The sequence below is a fragment of the Ips typographus genome, linkage group LG1 (assembly GCF_016097725.1).
Source record: "Ips typographus isolate SLU linkage group LG1, UJ_Ityp_2.0, whole genome shotgun sequence".
Lineage (NCBI taxonomy): Eukaryota > Metazoa > Arthropoda > Insecta > Coleoptera > Curculionidae > Ips > Ips typographus.
Genome location: NC_138422.1, coordinates 2816275 through 2834670, shown reverse-complemented (window position 1 = coordinate 2834670; position 18396 = coordinate 2816275). Strand labels below are relative to the sequence as shown.

The 18396-nt window shown below is 35.4% G+C and overlaps 1 protein-coding gene and 1 long non-coding RNA gene across 8 annotated transcripts in view; one reads left to right on the top strand and one right to left on the bottom strand.

Moving 5' to 3' along the window:
- LOC145737677 (suppressor of cytokine signaling 2-like) overlaps nucleotides 1-18340 on the top strand; it is a 40622-nt gene extending 22282 nt beyond the window's left edge. For 4 of the 5 annotated variants that reach the window (XM_081992511.1, XM_081992480.1, XM_081992497.1 and 1 more), the window contains 4 exons: nucleotides 10671-10856; nucleotides 10925-11119; nucleotides 11177-11393; nucleotides 16985-18340. In XM_081992511.1, coding sequence (XP_081848637.1) covers nucleotides 10692-10856; nucleotides 10925-11119; nucleotides 11177-11393; nucleotides 16985-17229 — 822 coding nt within the window. In that variant the 5' untranslated portion in view covers nucleotides 10671-10691 and the 3' untranslated portion in view covers nucleotides 17230-18340. Of the gene's footprint in view, nucleotides 1-7940; nucleotides 8083-10670; nucleotides 10857-10924; nucleotides 11120-11176; nucleotides 11394-16984 lie in introns of those variants that run through there. The other variant, XM_081992506.1, reaches the window with a different exon arrangement.
- Nucleotides 6867-16410, bottom strand: LOC145737933 (uncharacterized). 3 transcript variants are annotated; one of them, XR_014180527.1, is made up of 3 exons: nucleotides 16396-16410; nucleotides 7212-8111; nucleotides 6867-7152 (listed from the first exon to the last, which is right to left on the bottom strand). It is a non-coding gene; the product is annotated as an uncharacterized LOC145737933 (long non-coding RNA). The 3 variants fall into 3 exon arrangements; XR_014180528.1 differs by lacking the exon at nucleotides 16396-16410 and adding an exon at nucleotides 8887-9060 and having other exon boundaries at nucleotides 7203-8111; XR_014180526.1 differs by lacking the exon at nucleotides 16396-16410 and adding an exon at nucleotides 8887-9060.
- Nucleotides 18341-18396: the final 56 nt, after the last annotated feature.

Here is an 18396-nt window from a genome sequence, read left to right as displayed (position 1 = left end):
TTATTGATTATTCACAGGACTGTTAAGTTAACCATGTATCTTATCTCAGAAACTGTAAAAAATACAAAAATTGAGGTTTAATAGAATATTACAAAAAATCGTGGATCACTCATGGTTTTCAAGGCATTGTGCGTACTTTTGATTAACCTAACCTCAAAATTATGTATATTAGTTATTTATAGAGGCAAACAAGAGAAATCTATGACAAAGGCTGAAACAAAAAATCAGTTTTTTCATTGAAAACAAAAAAGTTTCAACCAAAAATTGAACTTGATGACGTTTTTACAAAACTGTTACGTTTCTTGATTACATTTAAATTAATTATTTCTCTAGCAGTATGAGCGTTGCTATTGGTTATTATAATCTCCATCTCTTTTATTTTGACTTTTGACGTAGTTGACGTCCTAATTGCGGTTAGGTTGACTTTGGTATTTGTAGGTTCAAAACTAGAACATTGCTGTGCTGTTTCAATGCCGTTTGATGGAAAAGGATACGCATACACAATTAGCAGAGTGGCTGTGCGTAATAAGTGACAATGTTGCCAACACAATCAAAAACGAGTTAGTAGTAATTAGTTACTGACGTTGGTTATCAAAATTATTCTTTAAACTGTAAAGGCAAACATTCTTTTACTGACCGATAGTTCCCTGAAACTAACTGTATTAGCTTGTTTTATTTTTGTTTTATCTTTCTTCATATGGATATTATTATGTTATATAGTTAAGTAGTAATGCACAATGTGACAACAGGGCAAATTATTGCTTCTGTACAAGGCAATCTCTTAGCGTTCATTGGACAATAACTTACTACGTCATACTGGCGGGCTTTTTGAACAATGTAATACTATTTTTTCAAACTTAAAGTGAATGCTTTGAAATACTAAAAAATACGTGTAATATTTTTTTGGTTGTTTTTCTCAAATATTAAATAAAAAAAATAAAAGACACACTAAATTTTTACGTTAACCATTAACCAATTGACATCACCCATTGAATGATGTATTAAACATAAAATTCTTGTAACAACTATTCATCATAGAATTATACAAGCGGTGATGCCAAGCTTCCTAGAAACAACTGGTTTCATCCGACTCGAATTTCCTCGATTAGGTTAATCGTGACTGATGACCAGGCGATACCAAATGTACGGTCGTAAATACTGTTTCGAGGAATTCTGTATTTTACATTGAAAAAATTAGCACGTTTCGAGCGCTAATTTCCATTTTGGGACCATCTCCTCCTTTACCTGATCTTGAAACTTTCAAGAAAAGTGACATCATCATCATCAAATCGGACATTTCTTCGAGATGACGCAATCAGCGAGGCACGAATGGTTCCTTCTGTCAAAACCTATATAACGGTACCGAAACAAGGTCGATCCGCTTAAAAAGCGCGACCGGAGAAAAAGTTGCGGCGGTACCAATTAGGTTAGAATTAAAGTTTGCATACAATATGAACTGAATGCATTATTGGAGCAGAACACTCGAAATTGTCTATCGATTTGTATTCCCCGGAGCTGTACGATATAGTTTATGCAGCAAGGGGAAAATTGCATTTTATGCAGCATAACAATTTTTCTCCGAAAATAGAAAAGAAGTTGGAAAAAGGAAAACGACACGGTAATTGAAAAATGGGGGTAACACAAAAGACTACGACTTTAGGGACAATATTTAGTATTTTGGCAACGTCGCTTGCTGTCATTCTGATTTCATGTGATTCATGGAAATTCTAATTTAGCTTAATTGTCGCAATGCTAGATTTGTTCAGAAATAACTCTCAGAAAAATAGCACACACTGTGTTTATAACAGTCAGACCATGTGACCTATTGATTCATAAAAGCTAAAAGTTATCAAACTAATTATGTGAGACCACTTTTAAGAAGTAAAGCATTTTTGTCTAAAAACCACAATCATCAGAAATAGAGAAGTTCATTTATTAAAATTAGACCCTTTTATAAGTTTGTTTGTCCTCCAGGAAGTTCTCTGTTGATATTTACAATTCAAAATGACGGCTGGAGGACAGTTTGATGGTTACAAACATGCGCCAGCACTGTTTGTAGTTCGTGATTGGTCAATACTGTACTGAAATTGTCAGAATCAATGCTTGAAACTGTCTCTAGGGCTATTAGAGACAAAACTCTAACGGTTAACACTAAAGCAAGTAAATTACCATAATAATGTATTTCATTCTTATTTTTGGATTTAGGGACAATATTTAGTATTTTGGCAACGTCGCTTGCTGTCATTCTGATTTCATGTGATTCATGGAAATTCTAATTTAGCTTAATTGTCGCAATGCTAGATTTGTTCAGAAATAACTCTCAGAAAAATAGCACACACTGTGTTTATAACAGTCAGACCATGTGACCTATTGATTCATAAAAGCTAAAAGTTCAAACTAATTATGTGAGACCACTTTTAAGAAGTAAAGCATTTTTGTCTAAAAACCACAATCATCAGAAATAGAGAAGTTTATTTATTAAAATTAGACCTTTTTATCAGTTTGTTTGTCCTCCAGGAAGTTCTCTGTTGATATTTACAATTCAAAATGACGGCTGGAGGACAGTTTGATGGTTACAAACATGCGCCAGCACTGTTTGTAGTTCGTGATTGGTCAATACTGTACTGAAATTGTCAGAATCAATGCTTGAAACTGTCTCTAGGGCGGTTAATTTAAACTAAAGCAAGTAAATTACCATAATAATGTATTTCATTCTTATTTTTGGATCACAGACTACTTTTAAGCTCGAAAATCTAATAGATAAGATTTGCCAGACTCTAATCTGCTCTAAGAGGTCATGATCGCTTCATGTCTAATTAGGGTACATAATATGTCACCAAATGATTAAGTATTTCTATGATTAATAATGTTTATTAACCAAACTTTACACTGTTGTGAGAAAAAAAGTTATCATTCTGGCAGATGACGCATTTATCAAATCAAATTCAGATAAGATTTTTCAGAATTATTAAAAATTTGAAATTCGAACTTTACACGTTGTTACAAATATGTAACCTAAATTTGTAACTTGAATTTCAGGTTGTTTCATAAGAAGTAACATTAGAAAATCACTCACCTCATTGAGATGAAATAAAAACTTTTGAAATCAAATTACAGGATGTTTTATTCCATTTAAGTTTGCTGAACCGGTGGAAATCCTAGGATGAGGGAAGAAGAAGAGAATGCTTTAGACAATGATGAAGCATAGCTGTGTAAGTGACAAGAGTGGCAAAATCGGACGTCATTTGACAGTTGGTCACGAGATTTTCTGATGAAGTGGTCACGTGAATCAATGATCACTAATGCATGCTTCTTCATCTTTGTCTGTATAGCATTTCTATGAATAATTTTGAAATATCCGAGTTACACGAGTTATGTAATTTTGGAATAGGCGCCGGCGTTTAGTAATCTTTATTGATACGTTTAGTGGAATTTTAGTTTATTGTTCAGTTAAACTACTTGCTAATCATTTAGTTTAGAAATGATTAGAAAATATCAACCCCATCTACCAATTACTTGCAAGTAATGCCAACTTTTCAAACAGCACAACCAACTTAATGTTACTGATTAGCGTTTTTATCACGTTTTTCAATTTCGCTTTAATAGAACTATCTCACAAATAAAAAAATAATTTTTGCCTAGAAGATAACCAATTAAGTTTATCATTTTTCAAATTTCAACCAAAAACTAAGACTTATTTGGACAACTAATGGTTAGTATTGATTTGTGAGGTAAATGGGGGGTAATTATAGTCAACGTCAGAACTCAGATAGTTCCTGGAGGTCGGGTTTCAAGAACCCCGTTATGTGTTTGTACAAGACCCAGAGCGTTCGCAGAAGAACCATCGAGGAGACCGACAAACACTAAAATAAAAGTGATTCTCGTAGCCTGGGCCTTAACATTTTCACGGAAGTTAATCTCTAGCCGCGTTCCGTGTCGTAAAGCTATTTCCACATAACCATTAGCGCGATTGGTTAGGCTGAAATCACGTAAAAAGAGACGGCAAACACGAAATAACCTAGAAATGTATAAATAACTGGAAATGAATGAAAGGAAACCAGAAGGCTGGTCCGTGTATACGGTTTCTTATACACACACGCCGTTGAACCAGTGAATATGTTTATAGAAAAAAAACACTGAAAAATGGGAGCGGTTTGTTTGCGTTTTAATATTCTCGTCTAAAAACAATTTAAGTAATTAACTCGGAATGTAAACCGATTCACAGAAGTCCTGTAATGCGCTCTCTAGGACATATTTCAGCCATTAAAAATGACTAATTGATCTGCGGTTTCCAATAAGGTATATTCCCGAGTAAACGTATTTCTAGTTTCGGCTTAGTTACGGTAACAAACTGGTCTTTGTTGGTGGAGATGATAAATGGAATTTAATGCGCTTTCGGGAATTTTAATGTTCCATTGTTGCCCACGTAGTCAGAAAGGTCACAAGTGCAACAAATATTATTGAAATTGCATAAAACAGTAAAACTCATAAGTGTGGTTATTTTTCTAAAATCAAAATCTATCCCCCCCCCCAATGACAGTAATGACATTTCTCTGTCAGTCCGCAATTGACATGACATTTACAAAGCAGTGTTGCCATACCTCATAAGCGAACGACTACAATATTTATCATTAGCAGGCAAACGGTTGATGTTAGGACCAAACGTTTGCGTGTTTCTGTCTTACGTTGTCGAACAAAAATTTTTGTTGGCACTGATTTAATGTACATGTGCCAACGCTGAATGGCTATGAAGTGTCACAAAACAAACGGGTTTTTGACAAGAGACTGACTTGACGGATATCCACCATATTTGCTGTAGGACACACAGTGTCAAATCTTGAAATAATTTATAACAACTTGTTGCAAGTGGCAGTGACGCAATAAATGGTGACGTCAGTTCGAAATTCACTCAAGTCCTAGATTAGTTCCAAAGGTGCATTCCAGATTTCCGGTGATTTAAAATGTTTGTTTTCGTTAAGCGTGACATATTGTAAAATTCGGATATAGAAGCATTCGGCAACATGGCATCAGTGTGTTTTTAATGATAGCAAAGGACAGAAATATATTGATTTGACAATTGACATTGACAGTGCTTCAGTAGTTTACCGATTTGACAAGACTCACGAGAGTTAGGTTAAATTGGTAAAAAGCAAAATATAAACAAGCCAAAATACTTTATCTGAATAGTGCAGGCTGGTGTTGGTAGTGATTCTGGGTGCCTATTCTTGAAATGAGGGAAGGGAGTTATCAAGAGAAATCTTTATAGAATGTGACAGGAACCCACCATTGTCAGCTTCTTCTGACACATTCTATCAACACTTCTCTTGAAAATTTCGTTCCCTGCTTTCAAGAATTAGGCTACTGGACTGTGTGTGTTATTTTCTTGATGGTAAACCTGCAAAGTAAAGTAAACAGCAACTCTCTGTATGTCACATGAAACATCTATCAGCCACTGTTCGCTCTTCACTGAATTGTTTAGACATTTTCGGTTACCGATTACCGAAAATATCAAAATATGAAAATAACCAATACCACTCACAAAATAATAACCGAATCGATAAATTTAAGTTGCAAGGGGAAAAGTTTCAAGAAACTGTCAACAAAACGCCAAACAACCAAAATTACGAATTTTAAATGGCGTTGGGGACACCGAATTTCCCCGAATTTTAACGATTGGTTAAAGAACATACGTTAATCCACCGCCTACTATACTAGAAAGCCTAGAAGGTGCCTGTCAAAAATTCCAATATGGCGGAAATAGTGATGACAGTTTGAGTTTGTTTGTATTGTGGAAATTGAGTTATTTTGAGGATTAGATGAATTTTTACGGTTTAAAATCAAGACTTGAGGTTATTTGCGTAAGTTATTTTTGTTTGCTGCCGTTCATAAGTTTTTCAAGCCACATTGTAACAGCAATTCACAAAAAAGCCCAACGGTGTCAGTTTTTTACTTTACAAAGAACCGGATCTAACTCAACAGTGGTTGAACACTTTGAAGTGGGATGATTTTACTCCAACACCATACTCAATGGTAGGTACAAGTGCTTTCTAGTACAGTAAACTTATTAGGTACTTGTTACATGCACAGGTATGTGAGTTACATTTTAAAGCATCCTTCAATGTGAGAGTAACAAAAACAATTTTGAATGAATGTTCTTGGTAATAACATAAGAACCATTTACCAGTTTTGCTTACCTAGTTTCAAGGATTTACAAATTTTCTTACATTGAACAGTGTTTAAACTAGTTTGCTGTTTGTTGTATTTTCCAGAACAAATGTTCTAACCAATTTGTTTAGACTGGACTTTATTGTGTATAAAAAAGCTCTATCTATACATATCTGGATCAGGAATGAACCTTTTTTTTTATTTTTCACTCACAACTTGCAAACAACTACACGAAACAATTAAAAAAAAAACATATTTTTTACTGCATATGCATACGTTTGTGTATAAAACGAAAACTGCTAACGCCGCCATTAAAAGTGACTTTCTAGTTGGTGGTTAATCACGTCAAAATTCCGTCTCGATTAGTTCACAACTAATAGACAAGGAACGACAATTATTCCATCACTGCCGCTAGATGCTAAGTTGAGATTTGAATGTCACTGTTCAGATGCAAAATTTCACAGTCAAAACAAAACTCACCCTTTAAGCTAATTTGAAAATATTATAATGCAGCCAGAGGTGACTTTTACAAATAATTGCTATGTTTTGACGTAATTCTGGACTGGTGTCACTTGATCTATTTACTGACAAAACGATGTCACGTGACAAACAATGTCAAATTCCGAATAGTTATAGCAGCTGAAATTCGTTAAACTGACGAGAAGAAGACAATTTGGGCTATATTGTGTGAAAAAATGAAGTTTCTAACGTAAAAACTGAATTTATGATGAATTTTCAAAGTTTCAGTTGAAACAACTCATATAAAGCAAAATACAGGCTACAGAATAGGTTAGGTTATTCTCATTCCTTGTAGATGTCATGTCTGTTCTTTCAACGCTTATGCTTCGATGCTAGAAACAATCCAAATTTATACAGGGTGGCTAAAATACTATATTGTTTTCTTGGAATCGACATTGAATTGAATCCTTGGAGCAAACGTGACGTCATTTGACACATGACGTGACAGTCATCTGAACTGTAAAATATCTGAAAGCACATAACAGTTACTGGACAAGACTTCATATAAGGAGATCAACCTTTAATACCGTAGCTTCTTTATCATCAATTATTTCATTAGTTGTGTCCCATGAAAGTGAATAAATGGACACAGTTTAAGGGAAATTTTCAATCTGATCTCCTACAAACTGTTGTCAGATACAGTCACCATCTTGTTATGACGCTTCAACTTGTTTGTTTGTGTGTGTAATTCTAGCTGGAAGTTTTGATTTCGGCACGTAAATTGAAAATCCCTGATATGATTGTAATTTGGCAAGCGACACATCCATCGCCTAGGTCAGTGTTGGAACTGGAAGGTCGAGACTACTACGAAACTGGTGGTGTCATTTTTAGCCGAACCGCTCTCGACAACAATCAGCCTGTTACTTAAACACACCACGATTACCGAGAAGTCCTCACCATAGTTCCTTTTTAGTTGTTAAGTATCGAGAGTCGTGTACGAAACTGCTCATTTTCAAACCAACGCGCATTCGATAAAGTTCCTTCTCTCTACAGTACAGTCGAGCGAGTTCGTGATATCGTGAGTTTTAGTTTGGGTTTTGTTCAGTGTGGTGGATGAGTGTGATCGGCAGCTGCCGTGCTCGTTCAACCAATCAGAACGTCGCGAAATAATGGTTTTTAAAAGTTTGGTGCCGATAGTGTGGACGAACAAACTGCCAGTTTTCCGTAAGCGGTTCGCTCACCTGGAAAAGTTGGACTTTAGGCATACGTAATATTGCCCTCAAGAAGACTGTGAATAGAAGTTAACTTACATATTCATTGTCGAGACATTGCGACAACGGTGAAAGTTCCTTCGGGTCAACCTATCTATGGTTTCTGTGATATGCCACTGGCCAGTTCTGTGATATTAGTTTCTAGTTTTAGTTGTTTCCCGCTGTCAAGCTGGATATTTTAATAAAGGTGAGACTCTTTTTATGTTTCTTGACAAACTGAAAATTAAAAAAATTATCTTTTCCAATTTGCTGATTTAGAGTAGATTTAAATAAACTATAATAGTAATATCATTTTTCATTAACGTTGTTTTTTATAACCATCCCAGGACTAGGAGCATTCATATAATTATGACCATCCCCCAAAAAAAAGGACCCTTCCCCTAACCTACTCTGCCAGGTGTCAATTCCAAAGACCTTTATAATATACTTTTAAAAACATTTCTTGGAAGGTCGTGCGAAATAGTATATTTTCAGCCCCATTTCCCCGAATGGCTTTTATATCCTCTTGGAAATAGGATTTTTTTTTATCTCCCCCTTAAAGCCATACCCATTCCGAGTACTAAATTGTGTTAACAGAGTTTGGAACTGGAAGATAACGCGTTTGCGGGATTTGAACCCAAACTCGGTCAATTTAAAGCGATAGTAACTTGAACGACCTCAATTACTTTGTATGTAATTAACCGACAAAAATAGTGGACTTAATAGAGTTCCGGTAAATATATCGAGAAAATTTTTTCCACGAAAACCTTGTGTAATTTTATACACAGTCCTTCATTCAGTCGTGGTGGACAACCAGCCGTGCACCAAGCTGTATAGAAAGTTGACTACCGTAAAGGTCAAGATTGCGTGTCGCGTTTAATTGCCGATTTCACTTTTGCGTGAAAATATTCACAGAAGTTAACATATTAATAAACAATAGCGAACACTGAATCATTCATTAGTTATGGGTAATTCCACTTCCACTGTGTTTAATAATTTTAAATTAACTTACCGGACCTGGTTTACTGATGTCTTTAGTATTGGATTGTTTAGACGGTGATAAGTGGAAAAACTGATTTCAAGTCAAACTAGTTAAACTTTTATTTTGAACATTAAAACAAATTGTAATTTCACTTTACATTCATCGAAATTCCCTTTTTAATACATTACATGACATTGCAAGTTTTAACTGCTAAAATTAACATTAAGCATTGTGACATGTGACATTTTTAACACAAATGACAAAATGACTCAATGAAATTATTTTTACAGTAACACATTTGGATCGTCTACATTGGTCTATCCAGGATTTTTGACTTATTTAACAGTAAAGTTGAGACGGAATGAAGATATGCGGGAAAATCACAATTTTCTTCATTATACATCGATGAAAATCCTTAATTAATGATTCCAACTTTTTTTTTTTAATTCTGAGGTGTTTTTTCAGGTTATTAGGCACTCCAATGAAATGTCAGAAACAGCTGATTTAAACTTTTGGAAGGGCAAACACGGCCATTAAAACACATTTTCTGGTGAATACATAGAGTTTTAGCTTAAATTTTTGCAATTTTCTAAAGACTTTGAGTTGATATTTCATAAAATGCCTGCCAAATTCATAAGAAAGTGTGTTTTAATGGCCGTGTTTGCCCTTCCAAAAGTTTCAATCAGCTGTACTTGACATTTCATTGGAGTGCCTAATTGGATAGGAAATTTAATCAAGATTTCAAAAAAGTGATTAAAACAGTCAATGTCTCACTTCAAGGGGGTTCTATAGGCAATTTTGTCCCTTTAAACTGTGTTTCTGGCAGTTCAAACTTTGACACCAATTTTCTTCCTGACAGTGGTCACGTGACTGCCTAGCTAAATTATCTTCCAAAAACCATGTGATATCAAAATGCCTCTAAAATGGCAAAATTTGCCTAACAACCAGAACCAAACTAGAGGACTGTTTTGAAAATGACAGGTTTGCGTTCCATGTGGTAGAAGTTGAAAATTTTAAATGGGGGACACCCTGTATATTTTTTGTGCATACTTAGAGCTACCCGGTGACCCAAAATTGTTACCGTTTCTCAGATATTTAGGGTTTATTAACCAAAAGGACGGTTTTCTGAGCTGGTTTAATCTACATGGGTTATGGAATTTTTTTTCAGTTCAGAACTAGCCTATTTAAACACTTTTTTGTATTGCTGCTTATACAGGGTGTCCAAAATTTGGCGTCATGCCTCTAACGAGAAAAAAGACTGATTTATAGCAGTCACCTGACCTGAACAATTAAAATAGTATCCTATTTATTGATAAGTTTTGAATGGGGTTCAAGTAATCACTCTTCAAATGCGACCAACAAATGGTAGAAAATTGGCTCTAAAACTGTATCACAACAATTAAATTACAAAAGCATAATTTGATGATGATGATAAATTTGGCAACATTTATGGTAATGCTGTAACCGGATACAACTAATGATAATTTGGTATTACTAGGAATCTGGTGAATTTAATTTCACCTCGATTCAGGAATTAATGACGAGAAACGTTGAAATTGTCGTTTCGAAACAATGGTTTTAAGGTCGACCTGTGCTGCTTTTAACAATAAAAATTATCTCAAGTTTCGTGTACTACTTAATTATTATCACAGATATTTCCGGTGTTTTCTCCACGATACTAGCGTCATTATCTCAACGTAACAGTGCTACCCAGAAGTTCTTAGCTTTATTACATATTTATATGTAGATAAGGTGTATTATCTGAATCGATTGTACGATTCCACAGCTGAAAATAGTTTTATTTTTGTTTTCAGACTGATTTATCGAGGGCATGGATGCCGCGAGACATGCAAAGCTGTAGCCAAAGCACAGTATGTCCCAAGTGCAAACACCAATTCGCGTGTTGCGACCGGAGGTCGTTTTCTTTAACCGGAGGTGGAATAGTCGGCCAACAAGCGCCGATTTTTCCGAATCCATGTCTTTCCCCCCAAACCCCCGAGGTTAGTATGCGACTGACTGTTTGTAGAATCCAGGATTCGAACGTTTCTAATCTATTTGTCGTCCGTAGGTTTCACCGAGCGTATCGCTCGCGTTTGGTTTTCCCCCCAAACCGCCCCTGCAGCTTCTGCCCACCCCCCACACCACCAGTCAAGAGGCCGAGCTGCAACACTTACGAGATATCGTTCGGGCTCTTCACCAATCAGGCTGGTACTACGAGGGCACCACTTTTGAGGAGTCTCACGACATGTTAAAAGACACCAAAGTATGTTACTAAACAAACCAATTTGATTAGCAACCCACTAACTTGCCATTTCTACAGGTTGGTACCTTCCTGGTGAGGACGTCCAGCAATCCCAAGTTCCTTTTCTCCCTAAGTGTTCAAACTGAAAGGGGCCCCACGTCGGTTCGGTTGCACTACGTGAACGGCTACTTCAGGCTGGAGGCGCAGCCGCACTTGTATAACGTTATGCCCGCCTTTCCTAATGTGATCGATCTGATCCAGTACTATGTGGACGAGTTCAAACGGTACAGAAAAGGTAAGTTCGTTCTATTTCAGTATTGTGTCAACAATTGATAGGACTCGAGTTGTCAGGCTGCGCGATAGAGCAAATTTGACGTCACGATAGCGTAATTAAAGCAAGCGATATTTTGACCAAAAATAAGTGTTTTAAGTACATTTTTGGAATCCTCGTTAAATTTCCTATTCCATAACTTAAAAAAACATTAAAAAATTCGGTACAGTCCGGGAGAAAAACGGTGCCGAAGTTTGAACTGTCAGAAAGACAGTTTGAAAGAACAGTCAGGGACAAAATTGTCTGTAAAACCCACTTGGAGCAAGAAAACGACTGTTTTAAGAACATTTTTGGAATCCTCGTTAAATTTCCTATTCCATAACCTAAAAAAACACTAAAAAATTCGGTACAGTCCGGGAGAAAAACGGTGCCGAAGTTTGAACTGTCAGAAAGACAGTTTGAAAGAACAGTCAGGGACAAAATCGTCTGTAAAACCCACTTGGAGTAAGAAAACGACTGTTTTAAGTACATTTTTGGAATCCTCGTTAAATTTCCTATTCCATAACCTAAAAAAACATTAAAAAATTCGGTACAGTCAGGGAGAAAAACGGGCCGAATTTTGAACTGTCAGAAAGACAGTTTGAAAGAACAGTCAGGGACAAAATTGTCTGTAAAACCCACTTGGAGCAAGAAAACGACTGTTTTAAGAACATTTTTGGAATCCTGGTTAAATTTTCTATTCCATAACCTAAAAAAACATTAAAAACTTCGGTACAGTCAGGGAGAAAAACGGTGCCGAAGTTTGAACTTTCAGAAAGACAGTTTGAAAGAACAATCAAGGACAAAATCGTCTGTAAAACCCATTTGGAGCAAGAAAACGACTGTTTTAAGAACATTTTTGGAATCCTGGTTAAATTTCCTATTCCATAACCTAATAAAACATTAAAAAATTCGGTACAGTCAGGGAGAAAAACGGTGCCGAAGTTTGAACTTTCAGAAAGACAGTTTGAAAGAACAATCAAGGACAAAATCGTCTGTAAAACCCATTTGGAGCAAGAAAACGACTGTTTTAAGAACATTTTTGGAATCCTGGTTAAATTTCCTATTCCATAACCTAATAAAACATTAAAAAATTCGGTACAGTCAGGGAGAAAAACGGTGCCGAAGTTTGAACTTTCAGAAAGACAGTTTGAAAGAACAATCAAGGACAAAATCGTCTGTAAAACCCATTTGGAGCAAGAAAACGACTGTTTTAAGAACATTTTTGGAATCCTGGTTAAATTTCCTATTCCATAACCTAATAAAACATTAAAAAATTCGGTACAGTCAGGGAGAAAAACGGTGCCGAAGTTTGAACTTTCAGAAAGACAGTTTGAAAGAACAGTCAGGGACAAAATTGTCTGTAAAACCCACTTGGAGTAAGAAAACGACTGTTTTAAGAACATTTTTGGAATCCTCGTTAAATTTCCTATTCCATAACCTAAAAAAACACTAACAAATTTGGTACAGTCAGGGAGAAAAACGGTGCCGAAATTTGAACTGTCAGAAAGACAGTTTGAAAGAACAGTCAGGGACAAAATCGTCTGTAAAACCCACTTGGAGCAAGAAAACGACTGTTTTAAGAACATTTTTGGAATCCTGGTTAAATTTTCTATTCCATAACCTAAAAAAACATTAAAAAATTCGGTACAGTCAGGGAGAAAAATGGTGCCGAAGTTTGAACTTTCAAAAAGACAGTTTGAAAGAACAGTCAGGGACAAAATCGTCTGTAAAACCCATTTGGAGCAAGAAAATGAGTGTTATAAGTACATTTTTGGAATCCTGGTTAAATTTTATATTCCATAACCTAAAAAAACACTAAAAAATTTGGTAGAGTCAGGGAGAAAAACGGGGCCGAAGTTTGAACTTTCAGAAAGACAGTTTGAAAGAACAGTCAGGGACAAAATTGTCTGTAAAACCCACTTGGAGTAAGAAAACGACTGTTTTAAGAACATTTTTGGAATCCTCGTTAAATTTCCTATTCCATAACCTAAAAAAACACTAACAAATTTGGTACAGTCAGGGAGAAAAACGGTGCCGAAATTTGAACTGTCAGAAAGACAGTTTGAAAGAACAGTCAGGGACAAAATCGTCTGTAAAACCCACTTGGAGCAAGAAAACGACTGTTTTAAGAACATTTTTGGAATCCTGGTTAAATTTTCTATTCCATAACCTAAAAAAACATTAAAAAATTCGGTACAGTCAGGGAGAAAAATGGTGCCGAAGTTTGAACTTTCAAAAAGACAGTTTGAAAGAACAGTCAGGGACAAAATCGTCTGTAAAACCCATTTGGAGCAAGAAAATGAGTGTTATAAGTACATTTTTGGAATCCTGGTTAAATTTTATATTCCATAACCTAAAAAAACACTAAAAAATTTGGTAGAGTCAGGGAGAAAAACGGGGCCGAAGTTTGAACTTTCAGAAAGACAGTTTGAAAGAACAGTCAGGGACAAAATCGTCTGTAAAACCCACTTGGAGTAAGAAAACGACTGTTTTAAGTACATTTTTGGAATCCTCGTTAAATTTCCTATTCCATAACCTAAAAAAACACTAAAAAATTTGGTACAGTCAGGGAGAAAAACGGTGCCAAAGTTTGAACTGTCAGAAAGACAGTTTGAAAGAACAGTCAGGGACAAAATCGTCTGTAAAACCCACTTGGAGCAAGAAAACGACTGTTTTAAGTACATTTTTGGAATCCTCGTTAAATTTCCTATTCCATAACCTAAAAAAACACTAAAAAATTCGGTACAGTCCGGGAGAAAAACGGTGCCGAAGTTTGAACTGTCAGACAGTTTGAAAGAACAGTCAGGGACAAAATCGTCTGTAAAACCCACTTGGAGTAAGAAAACGACTGTTTTAAGAACATTTTTGGAATCCTCGTTAAATTTCCTATTCCATAACCTAAAAAAACACTAACAAATTTGGTACAGTCAGGGAGAAAAACGGTGCCGAAATTTGAACTGTCAGAAAGACAGTTTGAAAGAACAGTCAGGGACAAAATCGTCTGTAAAACCCACTTGGAGTAAGAAAACGACTGTTTTAAGAACATTTTTGGAATCCTCGTTAAATTTCCTATTCCATAACCTAAAAAAACACTAAAAAATTCGGTACAGTCAGGGAGAAAAACGGTGCCGAAGTTTGAACTGTCAGAAAGACAGTTTGAAAGAACAGTCAGGGACAAAATCGTCTGTAAAACCCACTTGGAGTAAGAAAACGACTGTTTTAAGTACATTTTTGGAATCCTCGTTAAATTTCCTATTCCATAACCTAAAAAAACATTAAAAAATTCGGTACAGTCAGGGAGAAAAACGGTGCCGAAGTTTGAACTTTCAGAAAGACAGTTTGAAAGAACAGTCAGGGACAAAATTGTCTGTAAAACCCACTTGGAGCAAGAAAACGACTGTTTTAAGTACATTTTTGGAATCCTCGTTAAATTTCCTATTCCATAACCTAAAAAAACATTAAAAAATTCGGTACAGTCAGGAAGAAAAACGGTGCCGAAATTTGAACTTTCAGAAAGACAGTTTGAAAGAACAGTCAGGGACAAAATCGTCTGTAAAACCCACTTGGAGTAAGAAAACGACTGTTTTAAGAACATTTTTGGAATCCTCGTTAAATTTCCTATTCCATAACCTAAAAAAACACTAACAAATTTGGTACAGTCAGGGAGAAAAACGGTGCCGAAGTTTGAACTGTCAGAAAGACAGTTTGAAACTACAGTCGTACTGTTAACGGAATTTTGACCTGACAAAAAAAAACAATTTGGCAACGTTGCAACAATTTTTTCGATGCTCAAAGTTAACCTAACCTAACCCTGCTAATGTTATTTAGGAAAACTTAGGTTAATTTGGCAACATTGTAACCAATTTGGGACACACCGTATAGTGCTACATTTTAACGGTTGAACGAACCTTCTAGCTGTCAAAATAACCAAGTTAGGAGCTGCCAAATTGTGACATTTCCAATATATTTAGTAATTATATATAACAAGTATATTTGTAATTTTCGAAAGAAAATTGAATTTAGATAAAAGAAAGTCAAAATCAGGTGATACACTTTGACGTTTGAACGAACCTTCTAGTTGGCATAGTAACCAAGTTAGTACCTGTCAAGTGAAAACACCTGTTATCTTAAAAGAAACAAGTGACGCATGTTGACAGATGTGGCAACCCTCTGTGATATCAATATTTAAATAATTCTAATACTGTTTCTGATAATGCAATTTGGTTTGTTTCATTGGAAGACTTGCATCAGTCAATATGTGGGCTTTGTTTGATAATGGAAATTATTTTATATTCTCTCTAAATAGCTTAACTATTATCATGAGGGAAGTAAAAAATGTCACACACTTCTTGAATTAGTTTGTTTGGGTTTAAAATATAAAACTTGTCTGATTATTACTCAAAATAAAATATTTCACGGAAATTGAACTCAAATGTCGTTATTCTGAACTTAATCTTTGTTTCAACGCTAATTCGTATGCATGAAATGCATTAGTAATGATATAATGAAGAAACATTGTCAATTTTCGCTAAATTGCTTAGTTACAATCTTATTTTGCAGACACAATTTTTTTTAAATTAATTCCCCTTTTTGATAACCGAAAATACATCGACGATATACAACTCGAAAATCACCGATAAATGTGTAATTCCCTTGAATCGTTATCATTCAAAAGACATAAATGAATCTGATGTCATGATTATTATCATCCTGAAGATGAGATTTACTCAAATCTCCCTCACCTCCTAGTTGCATGATAATATCATCATAACTGGCATCAGATTCACCCTGACCATTCATTCTAATATTCTAGTAAATAAAGAAAATTTAAATAAATAAGCTTGAATAAAAATTCTATTATAGGGATGCCAAGTTATTTTTAAGGTAAATAACTAAACCTATCTAACTTACTTTCTACCTAAAAATCCTGCTTCTAAATATATCATTGAAACTACAAATGTATTTAATACAAAAAATTACTTACAACTAATACTCTTCGTCAAAGAGTCCAAATTGTCCAAAATAAACCGTCAGTTGACCAATCTTCTTCTTTTCCGTTGAGGTGGATTTTTAACTGCAAAGGCTGTACCTCGGTAACACCCGGGAGGCCTCCTCGGTTATCGATGTCATAACGTGGACTAGACGGTACAATTGCTGGTAGCACTCGGTATTACACTCAGTAACTTCTGTTCCGGAAGGAAACAGCTTTCTAAAATCCCCTGATCTTCAATAGTCTGATTTTTGCTCGAATTTTTTAGAAAACTGACTTTCCAGCTCTCATTAAAAGTCTCTCTTGACAATCAACAACCAAAAACCAAAAAAAAAACCTTTTTTCCCACCTTCTACCTCCACGTACCACCTTTTTCACCTCCTTTGAAGTTCATCAAGTAATACTGTTAATTTTTTTAATAACTACATACAATCCTACTAAAACTAACTATAATGGTAAACACTTAACATCCCTACAAAAATGTACCTTTTCTATAAATTAAATAAATAAATTTGCTTTATTTTCGTACACTGACACTGATTAATCAAATGATTGGTTGGTTACAAAGTATTTTTGGTTGCAGATCCAAAGTTGGAAGTGTGGGTGGACAACGTGGGGAAGTTGTACTCGCAAATCCGAATCGAAAGGCCGTTGAGGAAACGCGACCAACCGCCCAGTTTGAAACACTTAGCCCGGCTAGCGATACACAAAGCCATACAGTCGTCTGGCAAACCGAGGATAGCGTTCCTAGTGCCGCCCCATAAACAATTGACCGAGCTGCCCAACTCGTTGATCGACTACCTGGGGGAGTATGCTCACACGATATGATGATCGACGAGCCCAGTCAGCCAGTTAGGTAATAATCGCCAAAGACTGTATTTCGGTACCTTTACATACCGAGAGGGGAAAGATATTACTGAACCACTAAAGTATTGTTAAAAGAAATTAATATTATTGTATTAAAAGATCGTGTGGAGGAAAGAACCGCTTGCAAAGTGGCCTTGGGTGCTCCCCCGCAAACAACGGGGGGGTCAGCCCGCTCTAGATTAATTTTAGATAGAATAACAAATTTTAGCTGTGTAATTTCTGCTTGTTAATCGGTGTGACCACCCTTCTCCCCGTCGCTATAGGAGCAAGAATCTCATTTAGAAAAATCAAAAGGGAAGAAGGGTTGTGCAGCGACATTTAAGGCTTAAAGCAGTGTACAAAGTGAGCCATATTGGCTCGAGCTAATTTGAGTAGCAGCGGATAAAACACTATCAAATTCATTATATTTAGCATGATTCATCTTTTTTTCTGTAATCCCTCAAACAATCATCTTGATAAGATTTCACAGAAATGTACGTACAAAATTGGGTTCAAAACACTTCCTAGAAGGGTCATGTTTTTTTTTCAGTATCAACGGGTATAGTTTATTGTTTGTCATTGATTAGGCTTATCAACCCTGGTTCGAAAATAAATCATGTTCTAATATCTCTTAAGTACCTAACAGTTACTAAATATCTGAATATCTTCTAAAAACTGTACCTAGATTAAGTTAAACTTACCATACAAACATTACACATTTAAGTTCTAGTCTCTTTCAGCTTATTGTTAAAAAACAAAATCTGATTAACAAACAGAAATTTTCGACGGTAACTTGTAGCATACACATGTATAAATTAGCGATTTATGTTATTTATTTAGGTCCGGTGCCAATAACAACTCACCAAGTGAGGTTTTGGACTTTTTTGTGTTTTCCTCTTTTTCGACTACTCACTAAACTTAGTTTTAGGTATTTATTATTTAAAATAAACCATTGTAGTGACGTAAGAAGTAGATGGTTGCGAAAGATGTTTTGTGTAGCCGCGGCAAAAGTATGAATGTAAAATCAAAATTGCGCGCTTTAGGTTATTGTATTTATTTCAACGGAGAAAATTATAAATTATTTATTATTTTAGTCGCTTGTGTCTTTTTTTTTTGAATCCCAGTTAAGGTAATATTCACTTTTGGTAC